The sequence below is a fragment of the Melampsora larici-populina genome (genome assembly GCF_000204055.1).
Source record: "Melampsora larici-populina 98AG31 unplaced genomic scaffold MELLAscaffold_4, whole genome shotgun sequence".
Taxonomy (NCBI): Eukaryota; Fungi; Basidiomycota; class Pucciniomycetes; order Pucciniales; family Melampsoraceae; genus Melampsora; species Melampsora laricis-populina.
Window position 1 is genome coordinate 1309005 of NW_006768768.1, and position 11825 is coordinate 1320829.

An 11825-nucleotide genomic window follows, 5' to 3' on the forward strand; every position below is an offset into this window, starting at 1 on the left:
GGTGAATACTTTTGTTTCTACACATCCTTGTACTCTTATGTATTTCATACAGATTTTGAGTGGTGGAGCCAATGAAGTTGGTTGCAGATATTTACAACAAAGGCCTGACCGCATGAGAGATCCCAATGAGATCCTCCTACGAGAGTGAAGTGTGTTTTGCGAAATCCAGTTTGTAGAGGATTCAGGAGGAAGTGGGAAAGACGTAAAAAATTCAGTGTGCCAGCCTAAAACCCGAAGCGTTGGCTTTGAGGGATAATTCGCTCTGAAACTTGTATTCAATCTCACGAGCCAGGTCTGCTAGCTCAATGAAGGTGATTTAAAATCACGGCGTTTTGAAGGGGCGACTCTTTTGTGTCGTGTGTGGATGAGTTGTTCATATTTTTTGCATCACATTCAACTCCCATCATCTTTGCCTTGGTTCAACGTCGCTCTCTACCTGGAGGAAGTTCCTCATCCGCGTTCTTATACTCAATTCTCACACTCTTTTTACCTCCAACTGCTGCCTGTCATTTAAAGCTACTGCCCATCATGCGCTTCACCGTACTAATCTCAGTCTGCATCTGCATCCAGTATGGAGCGATAACTAACGGTCTTCCAAATCACTCATATAATCGACTCGTATCACCTTCTTTACAAAGACGTATGCACGATATAAAAATTTCGGAAGAAGTGGAGCCACTTCTTGGGCATGTGAACCTTCAGACCGAAAAACCATTGAACGGAAACTCCGCTGGTAAAATATTTGTTGAAAAGCAACCGCTCTCATCCATTAAAGAAGACGAGGAGCTGGTCCCTTCATCACCTGAACCTGAAGCTTTTGAACATGGAACCCTGAAGGCTAAAGGACAATCTGATCCTCTTGTTGGCCACGTAATGGATCACAAGGAACCGATCAAACCTATCAAAAAGGAGAAAGAAGTCTTCAAGACCCAAATCCCATCAGGAGAAGTTTCGATACCCGTAACTGATCAACAATTGCGACTTGCTGCCTTGAAATCCAAATATAGAGAAGAATGGAAAGAGAAAAAACTTGATGTGGATCAAATGTTACGTCTTCATGATCGTCTTAAACTCTCTTCAGATGGAGTTCCTTCAATTAGTTTCCCACCTACTAGATTTCAAAAAGATCCAAAGAAGATACGCGATTCAAGTGATATAAAACTAACAAAGAATTCAAAAGGTTCAAAGGAAGACCCAAAACTAGAACCTTTACTGGATCTCGGAATTGATGCGAAAAGCGCAAAACCACATAAGTTTACAGAAGATCAATTAAAATGGTACTTGAAAAAATTTAAATTATCTAATCAGAATGACTTTGAAAAGGAAAAATTTCAATTATATTTAAAACATTATATTGGACAAACATGGACACGAGAAGACTTAGAATGGGTTGAAGGAAAACCAAGATGGGTATTAGAAAAGTATGTAAAACAATGGAAAGAATTAGATTTAAATGAAGAAAAGATGATCAAATTAGGTGGATTACTTGGACTTTATACTGAATTAGATGAAGTTGAATTTATTACAAAACAATCCTTTTATCATTTAAACACTTTTCTTCAAAATGAACCTGAATCAGCTAAAAAGATGTTGAAATGGTATAAAAAAGCTACCTTACCTTCTTTGTCTACTGTATCACAAAAGATATTGAATATCAATTTGAAGCATGTTAAAAAAGAACCTTGGTGGTCAGACGATAATTTAAGAATATGGAAATGGTACGATTATCATATGTTGGGTGGATTTCGACGATTTCAACTCTTGATAGTTCAAATAGGTGATGTTTTACGCTTAGGAGAGAATTCTCTTGAACCAACAATCGAAGAGATCAAAATAATGAAGAGTGATTTGATTCCTATATTCAAAAGATTTTCCTACATCATCGCTAAACCTTCGACACGCCAAACACATAATTTTCCAACTATCATAGCAGATGAGCTAGACGTAATCACACAATCGGCAGAAGGCGACTCTTTATTTTCTAAACGAATGGAATCGATGGACCTTACAAAAGAAGAAAAAGAGACATTCTCTACAAAGTTTCTTGATCCTCACGTCACAGATGAAGAATTAATGAGGCCTGTTATAGATACCTTTAAGATTCAATGGTTATTGAATGGATGGAATCCAACAGATGGGTATGAATTCACATCAGCATTACGAAAATTACTACCTAAATCGAATTCAGATTTATTCAAATCTTTGAAACAATCACCTGAACTTTGGAATTCAATCTCACCTGGAAATCATATTTCGAATGGTAAATTATCGAAACAAAGTGTAGAGTTACTTGAATTTTATTCAAAACTTTTAAATAAACCCGAGATTACGAAAAAGATTTGGGTTTATCAGTGGTTTGTTTATCCATTTTACAAGGTTATTTCTTTTTCTAAAGCTATTTGGGAAAGATTCAAGTCACTGGGTCGATGAAGGATGGATTTGGACATATTGCTCGTTCTGTGAGTATTTCTTGCTACTGAATCTTTTCGATTTTAGAGAATCAATCTCAATTCTCAACGAAGACAGCATAAAGAAACATACTGATTTCCTCTTTGACCTCACTCACTCCCTTCTAACCTAGATGACAGGCTCCCATTCTTGGAAGGAGACATTTCCACGATTTTTTTGACAATATCTTGACAAACTTCTTGGGTTTTTGGAAAGCATTTTGGAAGTTTCAACCTTGGATCTTCTTAAATTTAACTCATTGTTTTCGTTATATATAATGTTTGTATGGTTATAGACTTCAACTATATACTAAATTTGAAGTGTCATAATGGAACATTCAAATATTCCAACACACCTCCATATTTTAGGAATTTGGACGAGTACCTTCACTCCGAGTGTTTTTAATCGTCTTTTAGCCAGAAGTCCGGGTTGGATTTCATTTTTATGTACTTCAATTCAATCATCACAGTTAATAAAGAGTAAAAGTAGTAAACAGGATAGGAGCCGCTGCCTACACCAAGACCCTCCTTTTTCTGTCTACTCTCAGTATTTTTATGATACAAAATACAATTGTTGATGTAAAACTTAGAAACAAGAAGAGAGCCAAATTGAATTAAAATCTTTGAAAAAATGTGGTGAAGAAATGAATGTATGATGTGATATGATTGGGACGTGAAGCTAGACTTATCCCATGGTAACTTATCTTGCAAGCTTTACGCTGTCCTGCCGATATTTTTGTGTGATTGATGAGATATGAGAGTGGTCAGTTTCATGTTGGTTTTTATTTTCTGAATTTGGAGCTGCTATAACCAAGTATTTCTTTCTACTTTTGCTGAGCTTTTCGAGAGAAGAGGGTCAAATACAATTTGGATGCCGATGGAGTCACAGCATCAAAAAGATATCCGAGTATGTGGACTTAAGTTATGGGTTTTCATCAGTCTAAACCCATACATACATGCATACGTATGCTCAAGAAAACCGAGTGAGAGGGTTTGTGAGTCCATTTGATTTCCTTCAAAACCGTATCTCAAAGATCTTCATAAGGCGTTGTGTTCAAAGTCAATCAAGACCACTTATTATTTCCTCGAAGACGTCATGTTTGATATCCATCGGTCAGCCTACGAGGGTCAGTGATGATCGCGAATAGAAGGACAAGTTCTCAATTTTCCAAAACTTCAGGATAATCATCCTGATGGGTTCGAGACTTTTCAAAAATCACTTAGGCCAAGATCAACTTGTAGCTGCTGCCTTGAGCGAAGAGCCTTCTCGAATTAATTCGGTTGACGCAGATGGTCGAACACCACTTCACAATGCTTGCTCGAGCGGTAGTACGTCTGTGGTTAGAGTGTGTACTATCATTCTCTTGGGCTCATCAGGTTGCGGAATTGATATCTTGGGGATTTCAGGTACTCCTAGATCAAACAGAACCAAAATGCGATATTGAGAAAAAAGACAATCTAGGCTGGACAGCACTTATAATCGCCGGTATGCACTATGTCATGATTTTTTTCCAATCACCTTGCCCCACAGGCTCTGAACTTTGAAGTGATCTACAAATCAAGGATGATGAAGCCAACAAGGAATTTTCTCACTGTCTGCCTATCTTACCCCAACTGCTAGCTTCCGCGGGTATCACCGAAGTCGTCTCTGACCTGATCCACAGCGGCGCAGATGTGAATGCAGTGAACGAGAAAGGCATGACTGCACTGTGAGTTCTCTTCCTCATCTCTATGAAAGCCTTATGCCGGTAAACATTCGATTTGACGACGACTAGCTGATCTAACCCTCCTGTGCAGACACTACGCTGCTTCGAAAGGCCGATTAGAGGTTGAGTCCATGCTACACATATCTCACATCTATTTCCGAGTTTCTTATATGTCCACACGAAAGATTTAACACCCTGCTTGATACAGATCGGTCGATTGCTGATACGCTATGGAGCCGATATCAACGCACGTGACCGTGCTAATCAATTGCCACTGTGAGCTCAATTTCCATCGGATCCCGTCATGTATTGAAGTGTGGATGAACCCACAACTTTGGTCCTACAGCCACCGTGCCGCATCTTCCGGTGCGATTCCATTTATTCGACTCCTTGTAAGCCCTGAACCCAACGCAAATGACACCACCACGGAAGATTCAGAGAATCCTCGACCTAAACCTCGACTAAATCTAGTAGACCGTGCTGGTCATACTCCACTTCATCTCGCCTTTGAATCAGGTCATGGTGAGGCAGCTTGTGTGCTGATTGAAGCAGGTGCAGATCGTGGTCGATTAGACTCGGAGGGTCGTCGACCTGATGAGGTGGCCGATGTATTGGGTGATCTAGTCCACTTGAGGCTGAGGCAATATGTCGAATCTCGTTGTGGAAAGTATGAATAAGAAGTTTGCGTGCTTCTGAATATCAAGTTTATCATGTCTCATTGAAAATGATTTATTCAAATGTTCCAGACTATTACCAATGGCCAAGAATCGTTGTAACCATTGCAGTGTGCTAACTCAATTGAAAATATGAAGACTATAAAAACAACAATGTTGACAAAATGGCGACTGCAATCACGATTGTATTACATTTTGATAGTATGATAAGACTTGAAGTAGAATGGAAGAAAAACTGTTTCGATGCTCAATGAAAATATGTAAATGTTAACAATTTTTTGAGGTATTGATCATCCGGAATTTGAAACCAATTCGCGGCCGGTCCGTAGTTGGTGGTTCGATCGCATTGATTGCTTCACTTGCTTCGATTGTTTTGATTGGAGTACGCACAGAAGGACGTCTCCTGATTGGCCCTATTGATCGTAACATATCTGGTTGAATTGGAGGTTGGAAAGGAGGTAAAGGCAATTTGCCACCTCTCTTCAAAGTACTTATGGCCGTGTCCATACCAACACAGAGTTCCACTGGTACCCCATGTGCTCGTATCAACAGCTCGGTTGTACCAAGGGCGTATGTAAAGGGTATGGTTGAATCTGTGAGGTACTATGGCAGGACACCTATTAGCTGTCAGTCTGAAGTTTGGAAGTATACAGTACTCACCCATTCCCAAGAGCCAGAACGAAGAACTTGTAGTCCAAGATCCCATGAGTCTGACGACAAAGTCTCGGAAGCGTGAAGCTCTAATACCCGACTCTCAATCAAGGCATACCTAGGAAAATTAAAAGCTACTACTGGTATGTTCAAAGATTCACCTGGCTGACACAATTGAGACAATAGATCGGTATCATTAATCTTCATCAATTACACAAACTCATCCTACTAAATCATAAAAAAGAGTGATTCTCACCTTAAGCCAAACGCGAAGTTTCAACTCGTGTACGCCCGGCTTATCCTCAGCCTTTTGCATGAGCTGTAGATTACTGTTATGAATGTCATGCAGCCTGGCCTCGTGAGCCATAGCGTCCTCTGGTAGATCATCCATGGTTCGATGGTCCGTTTGAGGACTGATGGAATGCAGTGGTTGCCGTTTGGTGAGAGAAGGCAAACTTAACAAAGTCCCTCGCCAAAGGCCCGAGCCCCAGCGAGGGACTTACCCCATAAACTGGAATCCTGGCGTGAGAAGTAGCCTGTATTGGCTCAAAAAACGCTACTTTGAATTCTTTGATTTGTTCCTAAATAAACAGGTCTCGGAGGTAAATAAAAGGATGATGGCAAATATTCATTACATATGAGCCAATTGCAAGCTTCCCCAAATCTGGTCTGGAACTTGGGCTACTGGGGAATCAAAAATGGGTCTGTTTTCAATTTTCAGCAGCGGCGAGCCGGCTCAAAGCCTGTATTTCTCAGAAAGCGGTCAAAATAATTGATCTTCAACTACTCAAAAAGATAACTTCCCAAAAAGATAGAAAGGAGTTTGCAATTGGTACATATGTAATGGTCCCTTGCCTTTTTCTTCTTTCTTTGTTGCAAGACATGTTTGTTGAGAGAGAAAAAAAACAAACAGATGTAGAGAATTTGGAGCAAATACAGCTCACTTCTCACGCCAGGATTCCAGTTTATGGGGTAAGAGCATCCACAACGGTCCTCGTATTTTGCGGGCCCCCAAACAGACCCCTGATCCAGATTTGTGGATGTCGGGGGTCAAAAAAACACGGTTGCACAGTGGTGCACCTAAAATTGGGGGTCAAACCTCGATTGAGGTATATTGTATGCTTGTACCGTATCATCCTCCATGATACTCTCTTTGTCCACCCAGAGCAAACAAAATCCAAGTCATTTGATTGAATCACATCAATGAATCCTACCCAGCTCATCGCTTTTTTTGACGACTTCATCAATGACGATGACATCGATTTGGCTGCAGCCCAAGTAGCCGCTCACTGGTACCAATCTACACAACAAAATGCTCCTGAAGAAGAGAAGAAAACGCGTCAAGAAATACGCCGACATCGTCAGCTTGCACACGAGATCATTTACAATCAGTACTTCTCTCCGGATCATTCTTACACTGACTATCAGTTCCGAAGACGGTATCGAGTAGAACGAGTCATTGTCGAAAGACTTCTGATCGATCTACAGAACCACAACCGCTACTGGATTCAGAAATATGACGCCGCCAAACGTCTTGGTTTATCTCCTCACCAAAAGGTCACAGCTGCTATGCGACAAATGGCTACTGGGGTTTCCGCCGAATACCAGGACGAATACATCCAAATTGGCGAGTCTACAGCTCTGGAATGTCTCAAAACTTTTTGTCAAGATGTTGTTCAGATATACGGGGATGAATACTTGCGCAAGCCAAATGTAGAAGATACTCAAATGTTACTTAATGAAGCTCGTGACCGCGGCCTCCCCGGTATGTTAGGATCAATCGACTGTACACACTGGGAGTGGAAGAACTGCCCAACTGCGTGGCATGGTCAATTCCGAGGCAAAGAGAAGGTGCCCACCCTCGTCTTGGAAATAGTATCATCTTACGATACATGGATTTGGCATGCGTTTTTTGGCCTTCCGGGAACCCTCAACGATATTTCAGTACTTGACCGATCTCCTCTTTTCCGCGATCTGATGGAAGGAAAATCACCTGAAGTTGAATTTACAATTAATGGCAAAACTTATCATCAAGGATACTATTTAGCAGACGGAATTTATCCAGATTGGGATACATTAATCAAAAGTGTTACAGATGGTAATCGAAAAGAAAAGGTCTGTGTGTACTTTTATCATTTCATCCGCACAAGATATGTAGCTGACTCATCATCTCTAGGTGTTTTCTGCACTTCAGGAGGCCTTGAGAAAAGATGTCGAGCGAACCTTTGCAATAATATTTGCAAGATTCGGTATTCTCAACTGTCCAGCAAGACTTTGGGACACCGCCAACTTACAACAGATCGTCTATTGTGCAGTTATCTTGCACAACATGCAAGTTGAACAAAACCGACTTGCTGGCCGTTACGAACGCAGAATTCCCGCTTACCTTGATGATGCTCGCCCTGCACCCGAACAAACTGCTGACTCATATGCTCAATTTGAGCTTTACATTCAAAGACTCCATACTATGCGAGATAAACATCGTTACAGAGCACTAATGCAAGATTTGATCGAGCATGTATGGAGTCAGTCTGGTGAACAAGAATAAGATATACTTTATCATTTGAATACATATCTTTAGATTTAATGATCAATTTGTACTCTAGAAGAAGCTTCGAGCTTCATCTTTTATCAAATATTGACATATTTTGATCGATCGATTGGTTTCTTGATTATCAATTTTCTTCTTGATTGATTTATTTAATTATTTGACTCGAATGGTTTTTTTTAATATGATTGTAATTGATTGTTCAATATTCATGTTCATTGAATCAAACAACTGAAATTGATCATTACAACTTGTGAGAACCAATTGGCAAACATAAACAAAAGTACAAATCGATGGTGAGACAATTTGAATAGTTAATCGAAATTACAAAGTACTTGAACTAAACGTAGTTTGGAATTACAAAGTACTATCCTTTCCATCTTGTTCAACTGACTCGCTCGGCTGGCCACCCTTTTGAAAAGGTCCAAAGAAATAAAGACCTATCAGATTAATGACCAACGTGTTGAACTGTATAATCAACTACTTACATCTTGTTGTCTGGCGCGAAATCTCTCCATGACTTGTTTGCGCCGGGCGCGCAAGTACTCCATTTGGATTTCATCGAAGTCTTCCGGCGGGGTTTGAAACATGAGCTTGTCGTCCGCAGCCTGAGCTGAGGCTGCAACAGCTTCTTGTGCAATTTGCACCTTGGCTGCAGAAGTGCTAGCCAGCAACGTGATTGCTGCGGCTATCTCATCGCCGGCCCCACTCGAAGTTGATTCCTTCTGATCTAATTTAGCCGCTTTTGCCTTTTTGCGACCAATTGGTCGCTTTGGCGGTTCGGGTTCAGTGGAGTCGATAACGATAGAAGAAGACATGGAAGGAGTAGGTGTCGCAGTCGCCGGATCAGAGCTCGGTATGTTGTTAGAAGCTGGTGGTGCGGGTTTTCGTTTGATTGATTCTTTTGTTTTGTTTTTCATTTGATCGCAGTTCATTGTCCACTTTTGATGGACCCGAAGAACAGCCCAGCAGTGCTCAAGACCAAAGTGTTTCTTGTCGTTTGAAGCCGAGAAAATCTTGTGAGCAATCTCAAGCTAAAAGATAGAAAACAAAACAATTCAGATCGAATCCTTGACCTCAAAGATCAAGTACAGCACATACCAGATCAAGCTGTACACGACCAGTGAAGTGGGTGGATGTCGCTTGATCGAAAGCAGCACAGAATTTGCTGACGTCGTGTGATATCACAGCCCAACGCCGTTCGCAAGCGGTCTGATTTCGAACAGAGTCGATTTCTTCCTTGAAGTAGCTGTGAATTCGGCCCCAGTAAGTGTTTCTCTTTTGTGAATCTCCGGTATCAGGATCGATTGAGGTTGCTGCCCAAGCCTTGCAAAGAGCAATGTCTTCTTCGGAAGACCAATTCTTCTTAGTGAATTGCTTTTCGTTGGTTGCGGTAGAAGTTCCCAAGTCAGAAGGTTTTTCAACCAATCTTGTGGATTCAGCTATACATGGATCAAGTGGAACTGAATCAAATGGGAAGATGGAAGATTCGTGAAGTGGATCCATTGAAACCAGAGGGTATAAATCGGGAAAAGGGAATATTGACGATGCTCAAGCTCAAAGTTCGAAGATTTCTTGTGGAAATCTGGATGCATGGCCTTCTGTATTGCTCACGTGAGAGCAGTGGCACGTGATCTCGAGAGCCCCCATAGACCTCGCAGATGTGGAGGGCCCGGATGGAAATCTGGAGGCCCTCGATGGCTCACCCCCGATTTTGCGAGGTCCGTTGCGGCACTTTTTGGCTATTTGACCCCCTACATCCTCGAGGGCCCGCAAAATACGAGGACCGTTGTGGATGCTCTAAGTCCCTCGCTGGGGCTCGGGCCTTTGGCGAGGGACTTTGTTAAGTTTGGAGAGAAGGTGGCCTGCTGAGCTGCTGTTTATGCTTTGAGCAACTGATCGGGATCGTGATTTATATAGGCAAAGGACTGTTACAGCTTGGGGAATCACAGAAAGCACAGGTGAGAATTTTGCGTGAACGGTTCAACGGTGACACTGATCTACATATCACAGCATATGCTCAACTTTCACCTCAAATTTAAGATGTCATGGTGGATCCTCATGGGTCACTCTAGCAGGGTCAGTGATAAAGTTCACGAATGCAAGTGACCAGCTCTCGATTTTACCCAACTCCAGGAGAGCCATCTGCTTGTAATTCGAGATTCTCTGAAAGCACTTGGGGCAAGATCAACTTGTGGCAGCTCTTTCAAATCCCATCATCTCAAAATCTTTATTGATGACAAAGACGGGTCGCGGTGACCACTGTTCTGCAGAGTCATGGCAAGCTTCTTCGTTGGCAAAGTGAAGACCAGAGTTGTGTTATGGAGGTTGAATGAATGGGGCTAGAGTTTTTCATTCCGTTTTGAGCGTATAACAAGTCTTGAAGTAGAGTAAAGTAACAAGACAAAATCGACTGAATGGTTGATTTGAAGACATTTTAAACGTCATTCTAAATTGATTTCCCTTCGTATTGAAGTATTCGCATGCAATATTTGCTAGATAATTATCCCCTGATGATCCTTAGGCCCAGATACGTTTATCTCTTTGACCATTTCATGTACGTCTTCGAGTTAAAAACTCAGACTGCCATTCCTCTTCACTGCTGCGAACAGCCTGGCTCATTACGAGTCGATTTGGAGAATGCCTTGTGATTATGATTTGTTTTCTTGGGCTAAAGGCGAGTGTTGTGAATCTTTAGCTTCCTTCTTCCTTTTCAGATTCCTATAATTAAAGATTTCTGAATCTGATGAGTCGATGACAGGTTGGGTTGTAGTTGGTGTACTGGTCGAAGGATTCAGAGATAATCTTTTCCTAGGCAATACTACCTTCAAATTTAAAGGATCTGGTCGAAGTGGACGTTGAAAAGGACCTGAAACTGATTCGCCGCCGATTTTTAAAGAATTGATGGCCGTCTCCATTCCAACACAACTCTCTACCGGTACCCCATATGCTCGTATTAACAACTCGGTTGTATCAAAGGCGTAGGTAAATGGTATTGCCGCATCTGTAAGGTACTACTAGCGCACAATATCTGTTAGTTGACACTTTCAAATTTCACAAGATCCAACACTCACCCAATCCCAAGAGCCAGATCGAAGGACCTGTAGTTTTAGATCCCACGACGACAAACAATCGGAAGCGTGTAGCTCTAATGCCCTACTTTCAATCAAGGCGTATCGAGGGAAATCAAAAGCTACTACTGGTATGTTCAAAGATTCACCCGCCTAGAGCGATCAAGAAATGTAATCAGAGTTATCAATCAAGGAATTCAAAGAGTTGCAAGAGCTACAATCTCACCTTCAGCCAAACTCGAAGTGTCAACTCGTGTACGCCAGGCTTATCCTCAGCCTTTTGTATACGCTGTAGAGTATTGTTATGAATGTCATGCAGTGTGACCTCATGCGCCACACTTTCGTCTGCTCGGTCCTCCATTGTTTGATGGTCCGCTTAATCAATGATGCGGTGAAACGGTCGACTCGATCCAATGGTGGTCGTTTGGTGAGAGAGGATGGGGTGCTCTCTATGAATTTGAGCAACTACAAGTCTGAGACTATCACAGTTTGGAGAATCACAGACAGAAAACATTGGGGTAAAAATTTGATCACATGTGACACTGATCAACATATCTCACCGTATAACTCAACTTTTAGATTTATGTACTGAAGCTAGGTTATCAAATGCAAGGGAGCAGCTCTGAACACTCCCAAACTTCAGGATAATCATCCTGCTGTTAATCTGATGGGTTTGAGATTTTCCAAAAATACTTGGGGCAAGATCAACTGGTACCAGTAGCTATGTA

At 41.6% G+C, this 11825-nt stretch overlaps 3 protein-coding genes across 3 annotated transcripts; 1 reads left to right on the forward strand and 2 right to left on the reverse strand.

The window, feature by feature from the left end:
- Window positions 1-528: 528 nt before the first annotated feature.
- On the forward strand, window positions 529-2544 carry MELLADRAFT_102756 (uncharacterized protein; the record flags this gene model as incomplete). The annotated part of the gene is made up of 3 exons (XM_007405490.1): window positions 529-2354; window positions 2396-2459; window positions 2497-2544. 3 exons carry the CDS (start codon window positions 529-531, stop codon window positions 2542-2544), a joined length of 1938 nt encoding a protein of 645 aa, XP_007405552.1.
- A 2383-nt stretch (window positions 2545-4927) lies between these two features.
- MELLADRAFT_54974 (uncharacterized protein) lies at window positions 4928-5381 on the reverse strand (the record flags this gene model as incomplete). The annotated part of the gene is made up of 1 exon (XM_007405731.1): window positions 4928-5381. The coding sequence occupies one exon, from the start codon at window positions 5332-5334 to the stop codon at window positions 5095-5097; it is 240 nt and encodes a 79-aa protein (XP_007405793.1).
- A 5296-nt stretch (window positions 5382-10677) lies between these two features.
- MELLADRAFT_102759 (uncharacterized protein) lies at window positions 10678-11458 on the reverse strand (the record flags this gene model as incomplete). The annotated part of the gene is made up of 3 exons (XM_007405730.1): window positions 10678-11040; window positions 11101-11250; window positions 11324-11458. The coding sequence occupies 3 exons, from the start codon at window positions 11456-11458 to the stop codon at window positions 10678-10680; spliced, it is 648 nt and encodes a 215-aa protein (XP_007405792.1).
- Window positions 11459-11825: the final 367 nt, after the last annotated feature.